Source organism: Xenopus tropicalis, chromosome 1 (genome assembly GCF_000004195.4).
Source record: "Xenopus tropicalis strain Nigerian chromosome 1, UCB_Xtro_10.0, whole genome shotgun sequence".
Lineage (NCBI taxonomy): Eukaryota > Metazoa > Chordata > Amphibia > Anura > Pipidae > Xenopus > Xenopus tropicalis.
Genome location: NC_030677.2, coordinates 24,136,866 through 24,159,334, shown reverse-complemented (window position 1 = coordinate 24,159,334; position 22,469 = coordinate 24,136,866). Strand labels below are relative to the sequence as shown.

Genomic DNA, 22,469 nt, shown 5'->3' with positions numbered 1-22,469 from the left:
ATTTGGTGATGTATAGAATTATGTTGCGTATTTCTAGGCAAAACCATGATGTTTTTCTGGTAGGGAAACCCAGTGTTGCTTCTAAAGCTTCCATTTTCATAAAGACCAAATCTGACCCACTTGCCAGGGCAACCGCTGATCAGATGCCACAACCAGATCATTATTGGGGCTCATCCATGTAGTGGAGGGTTTCCTAAATTCTATATTTAGATCAATAGATTTAGATGCAAGAAAGTCCTCAGCTAAAGCTATCCATCCAGCCCACTATGACACTACATTATGGGGCATAAAAGTGACAATTTGGAGTTAAGTTTCACAAAAATTGAAGATTTCCCACAACATCACCGATTTACTAAAGGGAGAATTTACCTATGTAGGAGATTTAACTATGTAGCGGTGAAAAGAGCACAAGAATGAATTTTTCCAAGAGAAATTTCTCCAGGTTCAGGCTGGCAAACTACCATTCTAAAGATAGAGCAGCCATTTTTGAAACTCATTATCTATATCCCCCTCTCCATGTGAATTCTCCACATATGCCATTTCTTCATGCGGAAAATTCTCTAGAGAATGTTCCCCACTACAATGATAGGGAAAAATACACAGTGTGAATTTACACCAGGAAAAAATTATGAACCTTGGTGAAGTTACACAAGGAAAAAACCCCACTTCAGTAAATGTCCCCCCATATCTACATATGTGCCCTGTTTCTGATTAATGTAAGTGATTTCGGGGGAGAGGGGGCATGTTAGGCTGTTCAAGTCCTTTAGCGGCTTTGGAGTGTTTGCCAGGTAGCCATTGCCCCCCTTCCCCATGCCCATTTTACACTGATGAGTAACAAACCAAAAGCGTAGGCTATATTCCAAAAATATTCTGAAAAACAAATACCCATATGTCTAGTAAAATAAAGCTGAGTATTTAGTAACCTTGATTTGTAGACTTGATACAATTCTGACGTTAACAAGTGACTATTTAGACTACGGTCGCATCAGTTGGACGACCCCTTGTGTTTTATACCAAAACTATTCCCTAGCAACCAAATCCTTATCTGCACATAAAAGGACATATTATTACTCATATCCTTCTCTCTGTCCCTTCAGCACAATGAGTAACACAGGAATGGATACAACATAATTGTTCTTTGTTTCAGGGCAACAAAAATCAATTATTGTGCAAGAAAGTTAAGACTTTAATGGACTATTTATATATTAATTAACTTTCTGTTTATAATAGAATAGCTGCAATTAATCACAATTAAAACTAGAAGAAGGCAAAATAATATAAAATCTTGGAGAAGAAAATAGTAACAATAATAAGACATACTTTGGCTAATAATAACCATATAGGGAGTATGTCTGTGCCTTTCCATTAAAGGCAGTTCAGTTTGAACCTTCAATGACTGTGTTTGTTAAGGGCAATGGCAGTAAAGTGGAAATGTGTCATTTTTTTAAGCCCTACAAATAGGGAATTCAAATTGCAATGAAGTAGTAAGCATAACTAAACTGGACCTGGTCTCTACCATGTCATTTGTACAGGGTGACTGGGAGTTGTAGGTGAGGAACAGCTAGGAGATGAAGGAGATTTGTTGCTAAAACACCCGGGAGCTGCAGGTTCGCCATTGATTTTAACATCATTTCTGCTATCCAGCCACACTGTTGTGCATCAAGAAATAGCTTCTAAAACTATATACTTGCCAATTATGGTGAAATTTGTGGAGAATGCACATTTGTTGGGGTAGACATTGTTTAAACAATACAGGGGAGAGGGGTAGGATCATGTTTTCCTGATCTATAAACTTGTTATGGGGTGAGGCATCCCTAGGCCAAAAATTGGATCTAAAAGAGGAGCTTGAACTCAACAGGAACCCCAAGGTGCTTGATTGGGGCTAGTCACTTGTTCTGCTCCAGGGTTATTGCTGTGTCATGGAGGCCCCATGGTGATTGCTATGAATGGAAGAGAGGTGTCATGGAGGCTCCAGGGTAAATGCTATTGGTGGAACCAAGGTGTCATGGAGGCTCTAGGGTAAATGCTATGGGTGGATCCACGGTGTCATGGAGGCTCCAGGGTAAATGCTATGAATGGAGGAAAGGTGTCATGGAGGCTCTAGGGTAAATGCTATGAATGGAAGAGGAGTCATGGAGGCCCCAGGATGATTGCTATGAATGGAAGAGAGCTGTCGTGAAGGCCCCAGGGTGATTGCTATGAATGGAAGCCAGGTGTCATAGCGGCCCTAGGGCTATTGCTATGAATGGAAGAGAGGTGTCATATAGGCTTCAGGGTAAATGCTTTTGGTGGAACCAAGGTGTCATGGAGGCTCCAGGGTAAATGCTATGAATGGAAGAGGGAAGAGAGATGTCATTGAGGCCCCAGAGTGATTGCTATGAATGGAAGCCAGGTGTCATCGTGGCCCTAGGGTTATTGCTATGAATGGAAGAGAGGTGTCATGGAGGCCCCAGGGTTATTGCTTTGAATGGAAGAGAGGTGTCATGGAGGCCCCAGGGTAATTGCTATGAATGGAAGAGAGGTGTCATGGAGGCCCCAGGGTAATTGCTATGAATGGAAGAGAGGTGTCATGGAGGCCCCAGGGTAATTGCTATGAATGGAAGAGAGGTGTCATGGAGGCTCCAGGGTTATTGCTATGAGTGGACTCCACATGTTATGGAGGCTCCAGGGTAAATGCTATTAGTGGAACCAAGGTGTCATGGAGGCTCCAGGGTGATTGCTGTAAATGGAAGCCAGATAATAAAAAACACCATACAAAATACACACAGAGGCTAAAAAGAAAATGTATTTTAATTAAAAACCATTTAATTACATATAAACATTTGTGTATTAATATAAAATGAGCACATTACAGATACCCTTTACCTGGGGACCGGACAATGATATAAATCCCCCCACAACTTGGCCATGAATGGCAGCTCAACAAAAGCTGGAATGGCGCATATTATACAGCGGCGCTACACAGACTAGCACAATGTATCCAGCGGGCACGGGGGAAATACACAGAGGCACAAATATCTTGGAATCCCAAGTCCCACTGTTTCATTCGCTTACACAGAATAGAACTACATCTGAAAGCAGTGAGGAAAAGCAAATTTACATCTTTATATAAAATACGGATTCAATATCTTATCATTCAGTACTAATAGTATTAATAGAAGCCACATAAATATTCAATTTTGGGTAGAATTAAAAAAAAAAATGTTTCTGACACAAATGACCATGTAGGTTATTCCGTTCCTCGGATAGGCGTTCCGTTCCCATTAATTCAGTTGGATCACATATGGGGGAATGGAATAGAAATCGCGAGCAGTGAGTAAAGCATTTTTGCGAATGTTTAGCGCTGCTTGTAATGTAACACTATTCACTAAATATTTATTATTTTGCGAATGTTTAAGATGAGCTTGAAGATGGAGCAAATTTTGCGTGAAAACAACTTTTTTTATATATACACTGCGCACTGGCACAAGCGTAAACACTGGCAATCGCTGTTATACTAACGCATGAAGGGCAAAGGCTTTGCAAAATGTATTTTCCATCTGAGCTAAAATTGTGTACAATTCCAATTTTTAGTCCCACTGTGACCTATAGCGACCTATATTACATTTACCCAATATAGTGTTGGTTAAGTGGAGAATAAGAAGTTTATATGAGTTGTTCCTTGTATCTAGCTGAGCACTGCTTACTGTTATTCCATGTAACCTATTCACAGAGTATGTCAGGTAAGCACTGGAGTCTATTAAGGGGGAACTCTGGCTTCCAAACCAAAATGTGTTAAAAAGCCCCACACAGCACAGAAACCCCTAATATACCTATCGCTGTAATCTTTTCCTTCAAATAGTAGGAATAAATACCATTTTATATGCTGAAATCCAATTGCAAAACAGTTCTACTCTTTCTGCATCATTTGAAACCCTGGCAGGGGAGGAGGGACTAAAACACTGATCTTACAAATTGTAACAACTTCTCCACAGCTTACAGACAGCATGCCGGAACTACATAACCCACAATGCATTGCACTGTGATGTTCTTTTCCTTATTGACATCACATGTGCAGGGAATTGTGGGATTGGGAGGATACAGGCTGAAGGCAAGCTGAGGACAGGCGACTACTGTTACATTTTATTTGAGTCACAAAGCAGTCAGCCAGATCAGCAGGGGAACAGGGGGCGGGGCTTAGGGAACTGTTCCAACCCATATTATTACATTAAAAATCATGAAAAGGCTGCATATTTTTTAATTGATGATTATTGCAAAGTTGCTTGAAATTATGTTTACTTTTCAAAAAGCTCAAGTTGTGTTTTGGTGGAGTTCCCCTTTAAAAAAGAATAGAAGGTTGGCTATAATACCTGCAGGTTGTGGGACCTATTTTGGGAATTTTCCCAAAAGAGTGGCAGAAAAAATGTCTTTAATCTGCCCCCGTGCCATAGTGTTACACATTTACAAATAAGTAGTAGTCTAGCAATATAATGAGCACCAATGGGGAAATCACATTTGTGCTTGATTTACTATTGGCCAACCTAAGGGTCTCTTCATCGCAGATAGTGGCTTTACTCTCTCAAACTGTAAACAAAGGGCACAATGTACATTATGGACAATACCTTTGGCGATATTTATAGCTATAATTACTATAAGTGGTGTCAATATTGGCCTTCATAACATTTCCGAGAGTCTCAAAAGTTCCGTATAACCGTATTGAAGACATTTAATATTCATTATAAATAAGTTGCCAACGTCTTCAGTTGACACCATGCGCTAATAAACTCACATTTAACCATTTCCCATTTCCAGACCCCGATGTTTGTAGGAAAGTTTCAACAAATAGTTAATAAAGAAGGATGGAATTACTGGCACTGAATAACTGATTGCTAATTAAAGTACTTAACAAGGAAACCACAGTAACGATGAGTTTGATCTACAAACTCATTTATATTAGTTTTTTTATAGGCAACAAAATGAAACATCTTTATACATTCAAAAATGGAATTATTTTTGGATTTGTATTCGGTGCATTTAAGAACTAGTTTTAATTCAATATTTGGCAAAGTTTCACACAAAAATTCACAGTTTTTTAGACACAGATTGACATACGTGGTTACAGCTGTGATTTGAGCGGGCCGATAACCGGTTTGTTGCTGCAGAATTCCTCCCACCAAGATGCCCTCTCCAGCACCTTCTCTCCTTGCAGCACCGCAGACCACAGATTTTTATACAGCTAGAAGGCAAGATGACATTAGATGGGGGAAAAGAAAAAGAGAGAGAAAAGCAACATTAAGGGGCCAGAAGCCAAGCACAGTATTAAAATACAAAGAGTATAGCTTCTATCATGTGCTTCTCAGGAACCAATGAAAGTTCCCATACCTGCAGGGGTTAATGGTAGCTAGACTGCAGCTACAGAAGAAGCCACTAAGTCTGGCTAAGAACATAGTTTAGTTGCTATGGTGGGCATACCGTAGGTGCCGTCGGTTCAGGGTCCACATCAACAAGCCAATGCAGTTTCTGATCTGACGGAAAAATCAAACCTGTCCGATCGAAATCTGCCCGATTTCAGGTCAGATTTTGGTGGGGGGGGGCCCTACACAGGCAGATATCGGCAGCTGAAATTGGCCCGTGTATGGCCACCTTTACTTTAATGCCAGTAGGTCCGATGGTGCCCACACAGTAAAGGATGAGACACACTAGTCTAGGGCTCATTTATCAACGCTGGGCAAATTTCCCCATTGGCAGTAACTTATAGCAACCAATCAGTAAATGGCTTTTTTTCAGCCAGCTGCAGGTAGAATAATTAATGCAACAATCTGATTGGTTGGCATGGGTTACTGCCCACAGACAAATTTGCCCAGTGTTTATAAATGACCCCCACTAGGGATTAGTGTGACCTGTGGAATCTAAGCTTATTACTTGCTTCACTTGCTTTTCAGCCTTTAATATTTTATTTGCACTTCTTGGTTCAGAGTAAACTAATTCAACCATGGGAAACTTTATGGAGCATTTGTGCTCAAGAGAACATTGTGTGACTGCGCTGGGGCCAACAGAAACATTAATTAAACAAGGCTCCCTATTTTCTGTACCAAAGGGCGGTCACCAAGGACTTTTACTGTTGCAGGTTATAAAATAATGGATCAGCTTTATTCCTTTTTGACTTAAAGGAGACATATTGGATAAATGGGGAGCAACGCTAATTTTGTAGGCAATTATGAATAATATCCGGTGCTGGTTTCACTTTGTGCTAAAAATAAATTCTCTCTGTAAAAATGGCCCCTTTATTGGAGCTCCCTATAGATCCTCTCACTTCTCCCTCCAGTGTGAAATGGAGAGTGGGCGTGTCCTAACGGTCCCTGCCAGAAGCACAGTAGGAGGGGGAGAGCCAATCACAGCCCTGCACTCACACAAGCACAGAGAGGCTTCAGTTCCCTATCAGGTCAGCCTAGCTGCTGATTGGTTCCTATCCTACAGTGCAGGGTATGGAGGGCCGCCGGCTCCCCAGCTCATCCAGAGAATTCAGCCAGCAGGAAGTGGCACAGATGGGTGGGGCTAGTGGGGGTTTTGTGGAATTTCTCAATAAATCAGTCAGAAACACAACTTTTTAAGCACAATCCTTCTATATCTAGAGGAGTATAATTCCCTGGTATATTCATCATTTTTATAGGATATGTCTCCTTTAAAGGAAAGCTATACCCCCAAACAATGTCTCTATAAAATATATTGCATAAACAGCTCATATGTAAAACCCTGCTTCATCTAAATAAACCATTTTCATACAATATACTTTTTTAGTAGTGTGTGCTATTGGGTAATCCTAAATAGAAAATTGCCATTTTGCGCACTAAGGGCCGCCCCCTGGGATCATAGGATTCACAGTGCACACAAACAAGCCAAGGCACACATACATGCTAGGCCCCATCAGCCAATGAATGGGCAGAGTTCTGCCTTTTGCTCCCACACTACTTCCTGTTACAGTTAGAGCTGCATTATTTCCTGTCAGGTGATCTCTGAGGGAGCACACAGCCCATCAAAATCAAAATGGCAGCTCTGCTGGTTAAGTATTCTGGGGGTATAGTTTCCCTTTAATATTCTCACTCAGCTTAGCTTTTAATCAAAAGTAAAAAAATAAAATTGGATTGCATGAAATTTAATTTAAAAATGATTTACATTTAAAATGAAAAAGAGTAAATCTATAAAAGCAACAGAGTTGGTGGAGAACGGTTGATGTTAGGGAATAATAAAAGAACGCCTCTGCTAGGTATAACAATTTTTTCCTACTCGTGAGGGTTCATAATTTTTCTTTTACCTCTCCATCGGCTTTGGCAATAGGTGAGTTTAAAATGAAGTCTGGAGGAGCAATAACATCCACTAGAGCGACGGCCTCGTCTTTAAGCTGGAGAAATAGAGCACAGAAGTTGGAAGGGGTTCTGCCTCTCCTTGGTTACATAGGAAAACACAGTGAGAGAATATGGTAACAAGGCATCACAACAAAGTGTAACACGAGCAGGCACGCCGGTGGAAATGCATTTATAATGACCATTATTGTGTTTTATTGTTTTGGAGTAACAATTACTCATTTGCGGATATGTTCCAGATGCAAAGTGCAGGCTCAGAAGGTTTCATTCTAGTATCCGTCCCAGCCAACTCATATAACAGGGTAGGGAACTGCTGGATTTAAGGGAAGACTACCACTGCAAACCAGCTGTAGTTTTTAACATTTTCATGCTAATATATGGCATCCACAAACTAGTTTAACAGATCACAGAGATGACAGGGAAAAATCAGACTTGGTCCAATTTTATGGGAAATAAAAATGACTGGACCCTGCACATCCCTTTGGCACTGTGCGATTTAGTGTGGCCAAAAAGAATTGGATTGGACCAACATGGAATCAGAGGAATAAAAATAATGTTTTCTCAATCTGATTTTGTCAATTTCTTTGCTCTGATTTTCACAGAGGTCATTCGCAATAATTCATGGAATGGATTTTTTTCAAAGATTTTAGCAATTTCTTTTTCCATCAATACAAAAATGCAGGCATACATAATTGTAATGCCAACCTATTAAAATGGAGAGAAAAATTGGTGTAACTAATGAGAACCAATGAGAATGAGAATTTCACATCTTTTTTTGGCCATATTATTATTTATGAGGAGGCTGGAATGATCCAACATGGTTAAATGTAGTACAGGTATTGGTCCCCTTATCCAGAAAGTTCCAAATTACGGAAAGGCCATCTCTCATAGACTCCATTTTAATGTTGTCTAAAGTTGTCTAATTCCAGGCAGTGTCATTCTGTGGCTACTAAAGCAAATAAAGTGCTGTCTTGTATAAAAAAGGGCATTGACTCAAGGGATGAAAACATATTTTTGCCTCTTTATAGGTCCCTGGTAAGGCCTCATCTTGAGTATGCGGTGCAGTTTTGGGCTCCAGTCCTTAAGAAGGATATTAATGAGCTGGAGAGAGTGCAGAGACTGCAACTAAACTGGTAAAGGGGATGGAAGGGTTAAACTATGAGGTTAGACTGTCAGGGTTGGGGTTGTTTTCTCTGGAAAAAAGGCGCTTGTGAGGGGACATGATTACTCTGTACAAGTACCAGAGACCCCCCCTTTACATTAGAATGGTCAGCATGGGTCTGTATGTGAGTGGATATATATGTCAGTGTGGGTCTGTATGTGAGTGGATATATATGTCAGTGTGGGTCTGTATGTGAGTGGATAGATAGGTCAGTATGGGTCTGTATGTGAGTGGATAGATAGGTCAGTATGGGTCTGTATGTGAGTGTATAGATAGGTCAGTGTGGGTCTGTATGTGAGTGGATAGATAGGTCAGTATGGGTCTGTATGTGAGTGGATAGATAGGTCAGTGTGGGTCTGTATGTGAGTGGATAGATAGGTCAGTGTGGGTCTGTATGTGAGTGGATAGGTCAGTATGGGTCTGTATGTGAGTGGATAGATAGGTCAGTATGGGTCTGTATGTGAGTGGATAGATAGGTCAGTATGGGTCTGTATGTGAGTGGATAGGTCAGTATGGGTCTGTATGTGAGTGGATAGGTCAGTATGGGTCTGTATGTGAGTGGATAGATAGGTCAGTATGGGTCTGTATGTGAGTGGATAGATAGGTCAGTATGGGTCTGTATGTGAGTGGATAGATAGGTCAGTGTGGGTCTGTATGTGAGTGGATAGGTCAGTATGGGTCTGTATGTGAGTGGATAGATAGGTCAGTGTGGGTCTGTATGTGAGTGGATAGGTCAGTATGGGTCTGTATGTGAGTGGATAGATAGGTCAGTATGGGTCTGTATGTGAGTGGATAGATAGGTCAGTATGGGTCTGTATGTGAGTGGATAGGTCAGTATGGGTCTGTATGTGAGTGTATAGATAGGTCAGTATGGGTCTGTATGTGAGTGGATAGGTCAGTATGGGTCTGTATGTGAGTGGATAGGTCAGTATGGGTCTGTATGTGAGTGGATAGATAGGTCAGTATGGGTCTGTATGTGAGTGGATAGGTCAGTATGGGTCTGTATGTGAGTGGATAGGTCAGTATGGGTCTGTATGTGAGTGGATAGATAGGTCAGTATGGGTCTGTATGTGAGTGGATAGATAGGTCAGTATGGGTCTGTATGTGAGTGGATAGGTCAGTATGGGTCTGTATGTGAGTGTATAGATAGGTCAGTATGGGTCTGTATGTGAGTGTATAGATAGGTCAGTATGGGTCTGTATGTGAGTGTATAGATAGGTCAGTATGGGTCTGTATGTGAGTGGATAGATAGGTCAGTGTGGGTCTGTATGTGAATGGATAGATAGGTCAGTGTGGGTCTGTATGTGAGTGGATAGATAGGTCAGTGTGGGTCTGTACGTGAGTGGATAGATAGGTCAGGGTGGGTCTGTATGTGAGTGGATAGATAGGTCAGTATGGGTCTGTATGTGAGTGGATAGATAGGTCAGTATGGGTCTGTATGTGAGTGGATAGGTCAGTGTGGGTCTGTATGTGAGTGGATAGGTCAGTATGGGTCTGTATGTGAGTGGATAGATAGGTCAGTGTGGGTCTGTATGTGAGTGGATAGATAGGTCAGTGTGGGTCTGTATGTGAGTGGATAGATAGGTCAGTATGGGTCTGTGTGTGCTGGGTTTACTTGGAAGGGTTAAACTCTTTTTTTCAACCCGATGTAACTATATATGTAAAAGAAAAAGTGACAATATTCCTATTCTAACACTCAGACACCCTGGGAGAAGACATTATTATTATTCTGAGACTACAAGAGACAAAACAAAGCCCTGGAGGCAGCAGAGAGGCTTTATGTATCACCTTGTGGTTTGGCTGTGACTTTGCAATCTGTACACCTGGAAGCCCAGTCAGACACATTAAAGCCCTGACCTGGGACTCACACACTAACTCCTGAATGTCAGGAACTGAGATGCCGCTAATCCCTTAGAATTCCCAGCAACTGCCCCACAAACACTGTTTAATCTCAAGTACTGACCTTTCATATCTAGAGTCTGTGATAGAGCAAGATCAAACTGCTTTCATTTGCCAAAAAGAAAAGCCAAAGTACCACATGAGAACTGGGAAATACATTCCCTCCATGGAAATAAAATAAGTCACTTCTAACTTTTATACTTCTTTTTTCTACTGATATACGCTCACTTTTCTACTGATATACGCTCACTTTTCTACTGATATACGCTCACTTTTCTACTGATATACGCTCACTTTTCTACTGATATACTTCTCTTTTCTACTGATATACGCTCACTTTTCTACTGATATACGCTCACTTTTCTACTGATATACTTCTCTTTTCTACTGATATACTTCTCTTTTCTACTGATATACTTCTCTTTTCTACTGATATACTTCTCTTTTCTACTGATATACGCTCACTTTTCTACTGATATACTTCTCTTTTCTACTGATATACGCTCACTTTTCTACTGATATACTTCTCTTTTCTACTGATATACGCTCACTTTTCTACTGATATACGCTCACTTTTCTACTGATATACGCTCACTTTTCTACTGATATACTTCTCTTTTCTACTGATATACGCTCACTTTTCAACTGATATACTTCTCTTTTCTACTGATATACGCTCACTTTTCTACTGATATACTTCTCTTTTCTACTGATATACGCTCACTTTTCAACTGATATACTTCTCTTTTCTACTGATATACGCTCACTTTTCTACTGATATACGCTCACTTTTCAACTGATATACTTCTCTTTTCTACTGATATACGCTCACTTTTCTACTGATATACTTCTCTTTTCTACTGATATACGCTCACTTTTGCTGATTTTAAAGGACCAGTAACGCCAGCTTTATTATAATAAGAGAGATAACAGCAGAATGTATAAATAGTCTGTATGACAGTACTTGAATTCAGTCTGCAGAAGGGAAGGGAACATTGCATAATTATACTGCAATATCATAGCTGATAAACATACAAACAGGCATGGAACTGATAAGGCATGCATTATTTATGTTAATTAGAAGACAGCATAAGATAATACAGTTACAGGTATGGGATCCCTTAATCCAGAAAGCTCAGAATTACAGAAAACCCATCTCCCATAGACTCCATTTTAATCAAATAATTCAGAATTTTAAAACTGATTTCCCAATCAGTACCTTGTAACTGATCCCAACTAAGATATAATTACCCCTTATTGGGGGCAGAACAGCCCAATTGGGTTTATTTAATGGTTAAATGATTCCCTTTTCTCTGTAATAATAAAACAGTACCTGTACTTGATCCCAACTAAGATATAATTACCCCTTATTGGGGGCAGAACAGCCCTATTGGGTTTATTTCATGGTTAAATGATTCCCTTTTCTCTGTAATAATAAAACAGTACCTGTACTTGATCCCAACTAAGATATAATTACCCCTTATTGGGGCAGAACAATCCTATTGGGTTTATTTAATGGTTAAATGATTCCCTTTTCTCTGTAATAATAAAACAGTACCTGTACTTGATCCCAACTAAGATATAATTACCCCTTATTGGGGGCAGAACAGCCATATTGGGTTTATTTAATGGTTAAATGAAATAAAACAGTACCTTGTAATTGATCCCAACTAAGATATAAATAATCCTTATTGGAGGCAAAACAATCCTATTTGGGTTTAATAAATGTGTTATTGATTTTGTGGGGTAGAACAGTCTTATTGGGTTTATTTAATGGTTAAATGATTCCCTTTTCTCTGTAATAATAAAACAGTACCTGTACTTGATCCCAACTAAGATATAATTACCCCTTATTGGGGGCAGAACAGCCCTATTGGGTTTATTTCATGGTTAAATGATTCCCTTTTCTCTGTAATAATAAAACAGTACCTGTACTTGATCCCAACTAAGATATAATTACCCCTTATTGGGGCAGAACAGCCCTATTGGGTTTATTTAATGGTTAAATGATTCCCTTTTCTCTGTAATAATAAAACAGTACCTGTACTTGATCCCAACTAAGATATAAATAATCCTTATTGGATGCAAAACAATCCTATTGGGTTTAATTAATGTTTTACTGATTTTTTAGTAGACTTAAGGTATGGAGATCCAAATTACGAAAAGACCCCTTATCGGGAATACCCTTCGTCCCGAGCATTCTGGATAACGGGTCCTATACCTGTATGTGATATAAAACAGAATGACCTGATTTAGAGGTTGGTGGTGCATAAATCTTACCTGTGCACAAAGCTCCAGGATAGCGTCTTGTACAATCCTTGCAGGCAGTTGCCCTAAGCAGTATCCTCCTGCAAATCCAATGACATATAACTATGGTTTTGAGACAAATAGACATTACTCATTTATCCTGGGGTGTCTGCACATATACTTAACCATGTTAAAGGTCACACTTTACACACTACAGGTGCTAATGCCTTAAGGGCAGTATGACCCATATATACATAAAACAGCTGGCCTGTTTATTTCACTATTTCCCCACCCTCCCTGAAGCTCCCATTCTTGCTTGAAAGACTCCAAGGCTGTGAGCGACAAAACACAAATATAAAAACCAGAGAGAAGAATGAACAGAACTCACCTTGGTAGAGGACTGTCAAATGTTTACTTAGGGACCACAGGCCATACAATGCACACAGCTTCTTCAGGACTGGCTGTAGGGAGGAGGGTGTGCTGAAATCGTGGGTATAATCATGGAATCTCTCCAGCACAGCATGCTCAATGAAGGCCAGGGCTAAGGAACGACAATAGTAGACCTAAAAAGAAAATATTTTTGAAATACTAAGCTGCATCAACACAATGTTTTCACTCGACCCAATCAGCAACTCTGAGGGAGGATACATTTATACTCAAAAATGCCATAGGAGATGGAATAATGGCAGGAAAATACCAGTTAAGATACAAGTCAACTTCCAATAAGCATTACCATTGAAACACACCATATTTTAAGCTGAAGCAAATCAATAATTTTGATATAAGAATCTGAATCCAATAGACTTTGATAAACGTGGCTAAAAATTTTAAAAGATCCCGTAAAGTATCTTCCCGGCACACTGTACTGAGCTCCACTGAGAAACCTCTCTGAGACTCGGGTAGAAGCAGAAGCCATAACTCACATGATATTTAGCCCCTCAGTGAAGTATATTATGGGAAGATCAAGTACCCTTACTGGGCAATTTCTTTACTTAAATTACAGAACTATCACTCGTTTCTTGCAGGCTAAGTGATGATAAATCATTTTAAATCATAAAAGCTAGAACAGTGGTCCCCCCACCGTAAGCGTCTGCATACAAAATATTTGGTGTTTGCTGTTTTGGCGGGTGTTGTAACGTGTACAGGGAACATCGGCCCCAAGTCTTACCTGACAGTTGTTTCTTGCATTAAAATCATTATTCCTATTTTTCTTTTCCTGCTGCAATTTCAGGTAACTTTCACGTAGGAGATAACAGACCAACCACTTGTAGGCCGCCAGGGAAACTGGAAAATAAAAACGGGGACACATTTTAGCACATTTGCCTGTGGCATTTGCAACCAGCACACATCCAAAGTTTTCCAGTAGGTGATACATATTTAGCTGCCCCATAGATATAATGAAATGCAGTGTGTTTATATTTAAATGTTCCAACATAAGGGCACATTCACCTAAAGGACAAGTCTGCAGAGGTTAATAAAAGACATATAATGTGTGTCTGGACCTATACAATCCTAGTGCTACTGCTATTCATACCATAAGAACAAAGTACAGTTGGCTGGAAATATTACCAATACATTGAGCAGTTTAACCAGGGATATTTCATAAGATTCTCTCTTACCCCCAAGTGTAACATACAACCTCTTGGAATACAAACCACCTGGTCTCCAATGAACAGTTCAACTTAATGAGTACTGTATATATATATTGATAATGGTTGAGTGCAGAGGATCTCTTGTCTATATGAATTTTGTGGTCACAACCTCATTGCACCCCTGCCTAATGGTTTAAAATTTATTTGTGGTGAGCACAACTTTCCCTTTTTTTGCTATAGTTTATACAGGAGCAGTGGCCACCTCCTGTTGTAGCTCCCACCCAAGCAAGTTGCAGGTAAAACCTAGTCCCTTTGGTAAATGTATATTGAAGTAGTAGAATTCTTAATGAATCAGATAAAAGTGAGTGTGTCTTAAAGAGTGTCTTAATGCCCTATATATATATATATATTGATAATGGGTGAGTGCAGAGGATCTTATGCTCACTAATAAGATATTTGGAAAATCATCACTTTTTAGCAATTATCCTCTTAAGCTAAGTAACGTTTGGTTTCAAAATGTATATGACAAGTTTTACAAAGACAAAACAAGGTTCTTGGGTTTGAACTTAGCAAGCACGGACTATATTTAGGCATTTTTAATTTGAAAAGTAATTTATAACAAAAATGACATTTTTAGTATTTTCCGGTCAGCATCAAAGTAAATGAAAAATATTTATATACACACACACATATATATCAAGCATTTAAACTTGCATGCTTTATTGTCTCCTTATCATTTATTCTCTTAGCCTATTGGCACACAGAGTTGTTTCAGGTGCTTTGGGGGAAGTGTTTTAAATGGTCCCAAAAACGTCACATCAAAGTGCCTTATTTTTTTTTATTTTGTATAGTTTTTTAATTATTTGCCTTCTTCTTCTGACTCTTTCCAGCTTTCAGATCAGGACCACTGACCCTGGCAACGAAAAAACTATCATTATTGCTGCTTTTTATTACTAATCTTTCTATTCATATTCCCCTGTCTCTTTAAAACCACTGGTTGGTTGCTAGGGTAATTTAGACCCTAGCAACAAGATAGGTGCTAACATGCCGAACTTGAGAACAAGAAGCTAAATAATTCAAAATCCACAAATAAAAAATGTAAACTAACTGCAGATTGTCTCAGAATAATGCCTTCTACAATATACTATAATATTAAGGTGAACAAGCCCATTAAGAAACACTGCAATCACCTGGAAAGTGCTGGTATTAGTACTTGTTAGGCAGTAGCTTTTCGAAAAGGTATCCTGATAAGAGCCTGAAATAGCCCCATGTGTCGGTACCATGAAACTGCCCTTTCATATTTCTCCTAGAATAAAAAAAGACCAACTGTTGCAGTTACGTAGATGACAACCTTCATACTAGTCCATTTTCAGGTGAGCACCTACTTTAAGGACAACTAGGAAGAGGGAACAGCCCAGAAGGTTAATCCCAATGGTGGGCAATAAAAGGACAATGAAACGCGAGTTTTAACCTTGAAAGCAAGCAAGTTCCAGGAAAAACGCAGTCCCTGTGAAAAAATGAATAATGAAGCCATAGAATTCTTAATGAAATTCAGATGGACAGTGAGTGTAGGACTGGGCAGACCGGGGGTGAGTGAGTGTAGGACTGGGCAGACCTGGGGTGAGTGAGTGTAGGACTGGCCAGACCGGGGGTGAGTGAGAGTAGGACTGGGCAGACCAGGGGTGAGTGAGTGTAGGACTGGCCAGACTGGGGGTGAGTGAGTGTAGGACTGGCCAGACCGGGGGTGAGTGAGTGTAGGACTGGCCAGACCAGGGGTGAGTGAGTGTAGGACTGGCCAGACCGGAGGTGAGTGAGCGTAGGACTGGCCAGACCGGGGGTGAGTGAGTGTAGGACTGGCCATACCGGGGTATGAGTGAGTGTAGGACTGGCCAGACCAGGGGTAAGTGAGTGTAGGACTGGCCAGACCGGGGGTGAGTGAGTGTAGGACTGGCCATACCGGGGTATGAGTGAGTGTAGGACTGGCCAGACCAGGGGTAAGTTAGTGTAGGACTGGCCAGACCGGGGGTGAGTGAGCGTAGGACTGGCCAGACCGAAGATGACTGTGACGTAGTTGGCCAGCTTGAAAATATTACAATATGTAGACAAACAATCCCTGTTTTGCTTAAAGGGGAAGGAATTGCTTGGTAGCTTAATGCACAGAATGTCTTAATGTCCTATATATATTGATAATGGGTGAGTGCAGAGGGGCTCTTGTGTTTGGCTGAGATAAATGACCATCTTGCAAGGAGCAAGAAGCAGGAATAAAACTAAAACAAACAGGTGGAAGGAAGCGATATCCAGAACATAAAGTACTCTTCATAAAATCTGCCACTCGGTCATAAGGTTAATGCAATTGGTTGTGCCGTGAACTTCAATAGCCCGGCAGTTCACGCTGCTGCTTATATAAGGAGTTCGGACTTTGTTGCATAATAGGCTTTTTTAATAGTAGAAAGCACCTAATCAGGCGAGGGTAAAAGTAACTGGCATGCAGCCTGGTCTATTAAACAGGCATTAACTCGGGGTCTGAAACCAAATGCTCTATGTTATATTTATTTATAGGAATAGGGGTTAGCATCATAAAAAAAATACAAAACGTTCTTCAGTCCAAGTTGATTTTATTACAACGGCTACGTGTGAAACCTTTCCACTGATGTCATTGCACTGAAGGGACCGTTGCACTAAGTACTTTAAAATGTGGCTGCGAGGAACGGACAAAATCCACTTCTCACTTTTTCCATCAAAACAAAACAGCAATTCCATAACAGAACCTCATTCTTTGGGGAGATTATTGCCTTACAACATTACATTCATTTGAGTGCCAAATAAACCTGCACTTGCCCTGCCCAGAAAATAAATGGGTCATTGTGGAACTGGAGGCAGGGCGACTTTCTCTAATTACTTTGGCTAATTACTCATTAACACGTGTATGTTAACAGCTAGGTATTCAGGAGATATTTCATAAAATGTTTATGTCACAGGTTTAAAAAACAGAGTGCCCTCATGAAATCTACAGACCTTATTCTATTGATTGTCCAGTGGCGAACCAAGCCAAACAGGTGCCCTAGGAAACCCGGCTGGACCCCTCACCTACCCCCAGCACCCTGAGCGCATGGAGCATGGAAACGATTGGGTTGGGGGCTGGAGTTAAAAGCGAGGAGTATAAAGGGGAGTGGGTGGTATGTGCCAGATTTGAGGCAGACAGAAGAGGTGCCTAGCGCTACCCTACTTTTACATGTGCCTAGGGTTGCCATCTCTCCTGTCTGGGAATTTCCAGGCCGGGAGGCGGGGCATGACATCTCAGGAACGGCCCACACCATCACAGGGGAGGGGCTATGACAAGTTGATCAGCAATTGGTCAATCACCACATAAATCTTTGGAGAATCCTGCCCAGTTTTCCCAATTTGGGAAACCGAAAACCGGGCTGTCCAGGTTAAAACCAGACAGGTGGCAACCCTACCTTTGTTTTACAAGAAACAAAAATACAGTCGGCATCAACTAGATCTAATGATTTGAGTATTCATAGTATTTCTAATAAAGATATGCTAAATCCAACAGTTATTCTGCAATGACCTCTTCCCTACCATAAAATTAATATAAAATGATGGAAAGAACTATGATATCAGACATTAAAATGACTTGGCAAAGAAGAGACATATCCCAATAGGAATTTCTGTGATCAGCAAAAGATTCTGTTTGGCTAGAAGAAGGCATTATCTTCTTGCTAGGTCATCTAATGAGGCACAGTCTATTATCTATTTTACCCAAAAGACCTAAAATACGCCAATGCCATTTTCTATAATGTCCCATTTAAAGAAGATGAAACCCTCTAGCCTCTGCAGTAATTCCAGGGTGCCTCCTCTACAGTATGAGCAGGTGGAAAGGGTAAACCAATACTAATGCCATTTATTTTTATGGTGTCCCACACTTCCAGCCTATTGGAATATGACCTGTTATGTAAGAGATATTTAAATGACACAGTATTCAACACCACCACTTGCTTGGGGTTTGCTGTCTTTTTAATAAGTAATGTTAGTTACACAGATATCTTGGGGATGGAATTGCTCCTCCAAAAAGTGATCTTTCTCTCAAGGAAGTTTAGACTCTATTGCTGTAAAGAATGCTAAAATAATGCTAGTAAACTCAATTGACTCATTTGGCTACAAGAAGCCACACTGGGCTCATTCTCGGCCTGCGGAAAACAGCCCTTACGCTGGCATCAGCCTTCTTCTCTGCCTGCACCGGAACAATGGAATTGGACCAGATACAGGTGCAAGAAACTGATATCAGCTATGAAATGCAAACTCTCACATTTCTTAGACAATATCCACCATGTGTGCCTGTACCTGGCCCAATTAAATGGTTGCAGGAGCAGGCAAAATGGATTTATTATGAGTGCCCTTAATATTTTACCCTACCAATGGCTTAAGTCTTAGCTTTGCTATAACATCAGTTTATAACTATAAATTTAGTGAAAGATTTTGGTTATAAAAACCCTAAATATATTGTAAGGGATAATCAGGCCCCTTAGACAAACATTTCACTCAAAGTAATGCAATAGATATTTCCAGATGTTTTCAGCTTTGTACTGAAAAATCTTCAGCTGTACATACTGTACTCAACATCTCTGCCCAGTGTGTAGCATCTTCCAGTATTGGTGCTGTATGCACTGCCAAGCACACACACAATACACTGAATTCCCATGCAATAAAAAGCATGTACAAGGTTATACCTATAGGCACATCAATACCACAGTCAGGATTAGGTAATGTTGCATGCATAATTACTAAAGCAGTCTGCCATAAGGCTGAGGAAACACAGTTTTTGCCCAAATGGACAAAAAAGAAAGCGAGAACATGAAGAAAGAATTACAGCAGAGCAGAGGTAGAGAAATGTGTAGATGTAGGGGCCTATTTATAAAGATGTCAATTACCATGTATTTTATTAAAGGGTGGGAAATATATTTGGTCCCCCAGAGAAAACAAGTAGAAAAATTGTGAAGTCATTTTGTTGACAAAAAAGACTGGATAATAGCTTACACAAATACATGATCCAGTTGGTCTGACATCAGATAACACTATTTGGAAAAGCAGCACAGTGAAACACCATAAACAACAAAGCATGTACTTTATACTTTATGTTGCAAATAAATGAAATGTGGCAAAATGCCTGGTTTTGAGCAAAAACTGCTTGACTAATTGGCACAGTAAAAAAAACAGAGCTGAAAAGGCTGCACCGTAATAAATAGGCTGCTGAGTGAAAGTGATAGAAAACACTGGCAGGAAAAGTATAACAAGAGGAGAGAAAGGGAGATCTTAATGTCAACAGTAACAATAGGGAAACAGAAGAGGAGACACTTTTTTAAGGACTGCGGGAAGCAGAGGACAGAGGTAAGAATGAGAAAGAAAGGGAAGGAAGGGAGGAAGGGAGGAAGGGAGGAAGGGAGGAAGGAAGGAAGGAAGGGAAAATAAAAATAATAGACGAGAAAGAAAAACAGGATAGAAAAAAAGAGGAGACATTTTTTTAAAAGACTGTGGGAAGCAGAGGACAGAGGTAAGAGTGGGAAGGGAAGGAAGGAAGGAAGGAAAGTGAGGGAAAATAAAATAAAAATAGATGAAAAGAAAGATGAAAGAAAAACAGGATAGAAAACACTGGCAGGAAAAGTATAACAAGAGGAAAGAAAGGGAGATCTTAATATCAACAGTAACAATAGGGAAACACAGAAGAGGAGACATTTTTGGGAAGCAGAGGACAGAGGTAAGAATGGGAAGGAAGGGAAGGAAAATAAAAGATGAGAAAGAAAAACAGGAGTATAGAGTAACAGTAGGAAAGGTGACTAAGATGGTGTGTTATATGTACATGGTGCATTTTGTGGTAAGCCTGTGCACAAGTGAGGAGTTGGTTACCAACTAATAATAAGTGCAAAGTCCCTACTGCAATTAAAGATCTGCTTTGAAGAGTACATCAACAAATTTTAACTGCTATTGGTTTCTAGGCCTCACTAAAGGTTTATAACCATACCCCCTTTAAAACATGTGGTGCCTTGCCAAAGGCGTGAAAAACCAGGAAACATTTGGCTTTGGCACACTGGTACTTCTGTGCCAACTCCATAGATTGTACAACCTGTGGCAATGAAAGGGTTAATAGTATGCAGTTTGTAGAACTGGAGGCTTCATGTGCAGCAAGCCTTACTACGTACACCAGAATCTGCTTCCAGTAAAAGGCAAGAAAATAAAAAGTGGGCGATAAAGAACATCTGGAGGTAATTCATAGCCATCTTGCTGCCATGACTCAATGCTACTCTCTGCATCAGATTTAGACTATTTGCATATAAACTCTCATGTCAGGATTTCAGATTTTCCCAGCCGCCCCAGCAACATTTTTTATCTATAAATCTCCATTTTATAAGTTTTAAAATATCTGAAGCCAAAGCTTTCACAAGACTCATTAGCCTGTTTGTCCTATTGAGGGAGAAGGAGTGTTCCATGGCTCTGGGTGGGGAGGTTACTTGGAAGGAGGATCTAGCTGGGCAGGGAGCTACTCTGCAGGGATTTGACTCACTCTCTAGGTATAAGCAACACTCATCCCATGCTCATAAAGAGATTTGTATAAATATTTCTATAAATATTTAAAAAAAAAGGGGCACTGGCAGGATTACTCTGGTGCAACGCTCCTTGGCACATAATCTTAATTGGTCTGCTGGCTTTGCTTCATAAGGTTATGTGGGGAGATTGAACAGATCCAGCTCTTCATACTCTGCACACTGTTAGTAACTTTCAACAGAAATCATGGCTAAAACGTTCCAAGAGCAAATATCACTTTAGAGGTTTGTCCCCAGTTGCTTTACCCTGCTTAAAGGGGCAGTGTCATCACCAAATGAGAATCAAATAAAAGTCTAAAGGGCTCATTTATCAATTCCACGGCATCTGGCTCTCTGCATCTTGCACTGAATTATATATTCACCATAAAATCACTTGAAAGGTGCAGAAATCAGTGGTGTCAGGCACTGGGGAGCCCAGAATCTAGGGCACGTTCCATGAGACCCCCATGCTGCCCATTCCGTATGAGAGAGGCACAAAGATGTCTCATATGTTGCAACTGTATCAGTGAAGGCAAAAGTCCATGGACGTCCAGCTGTTGTTGCTAAACAAGGCCAACATGATGTCATAACCTTATGCAGGGGGGTGAATATCAACAACAGATGGAGGCCCACAGGTTGGTCCTTAATTCAGTCCGGTTGTGTCTATCATATACTCATTTCACAGAACTGTTTTTAACCCATAGCAACAAATGACAAGTCCAAATATTTAAAGCCAAGGAACTGCTGACAGGGATCAGTCTGGCCCCAGTTTCTCCCAGTCTTGCAGACAGGGTGTGGAGTCCGTAATCACAATCACCAGGGACATACATCTATTCCCTTTTCTAAAAATCTGCTTTGGTGACCCATATACAAATCATATTTTTGTTGGCCGGGCTACAGATGACCTATGATGCAAAACAGCTAAAAGCCCCTCCTAAAAATCCCAGCTGCAGGCAAAGATCAGAGGACTAATCCATTATGTTTGACTGGCAATGTATCTGGCAGGCTTCCTGCTTGATAATTTGGGAACTTGAGAACTAATTGGGATTTATCAAAGAAAAAATATGTGACAATTGTATCTTCCCATAATGTGTAATGCAAACTAAATGATTGTGGAAAAACAGGATTGCATTATAGTTTCATACTTAAACAGGGGAGTATATTTGCTGTTACTCATGGCCAGGTCTTCTACCTTTTCTTTACATTTTTATAAAATATTTGTATTGCAATTCCTCCTGTTGTTCTAGTAATATACAAAAAAAGAAAGAACCATTCAACAGTATTTCACCCTCTTCCATTGCTTGGGGTCCTTATAAAGCAGTGGCTCGGGGGCAACATGCTGCTCCCCAACCCCTTGGATGTTGCTCTCAGTGCCCCCAAACCAGGAAGTTATTTTTGAATTCCTGACTTGGGGGCAAGTTTTGGTTGAATAAAAACAAGATTTACTGCCAAATAAAGCCCCTGTAAGCTGATAGTGTGCATAGAGGCCCCTAATAGCCAATCACAGCCCTTATTTGGCACCTCCATGAACTTTTATGGTGCTTGTGTTGCTCTCCAAGTCTTTTTACAATTCACTGTGGCTCACGAGTTAGAAAGGTCGGGGATCTGTAGCCCCACATTTTGGGACCCCATGCTTTAGACTCATAACAAT

The 22,469-nt window shown here is 40.3% G+C and overlaps 1 protein-coding gene across 1 annotated transcript in view; it reads right to left on the bottom strand.

The window, feature by feature from the left end:
* Positions 1 to 4,522: 4,522 nt before the first annotated feature.
* Positions 4,523 to 22,469, bottom strand: part of acox3 (acyl-CoA oxidase 3, pristanoyl) — a 49,129-nt gene continuing 31,182 nt past the window's right edge. The window contains exons 14-18 of the mRNA XM_002938641.5: positions 13,817 to 13,932; positions 13,037 to 13,211; positions 12,682 to 12,749; positions 7,292 to 7,378; positions 4,523 to 5,215 (exon numbers count right to left, since the gene is read on the bottom strand). Of these exons, the coding sequence (XP_002938687.3) occupies positions 5,096 to 5,215; positions 7,292 to 7,378; positions 12,682 to 12,749; positions 13,037 to 13,211; positions 13,817 to 13,932 (566 nt within the window). The 3' untranslated portion in view covers positions 4,523 to 5,095. The remainder of the gene's footprint in view (positions 5,216 to 7,291; positions 7,379 to 12,681; positions 12,750 to 13,036; positions 13,212 to 13,816; positions 13,933 to 22,469) is intronic.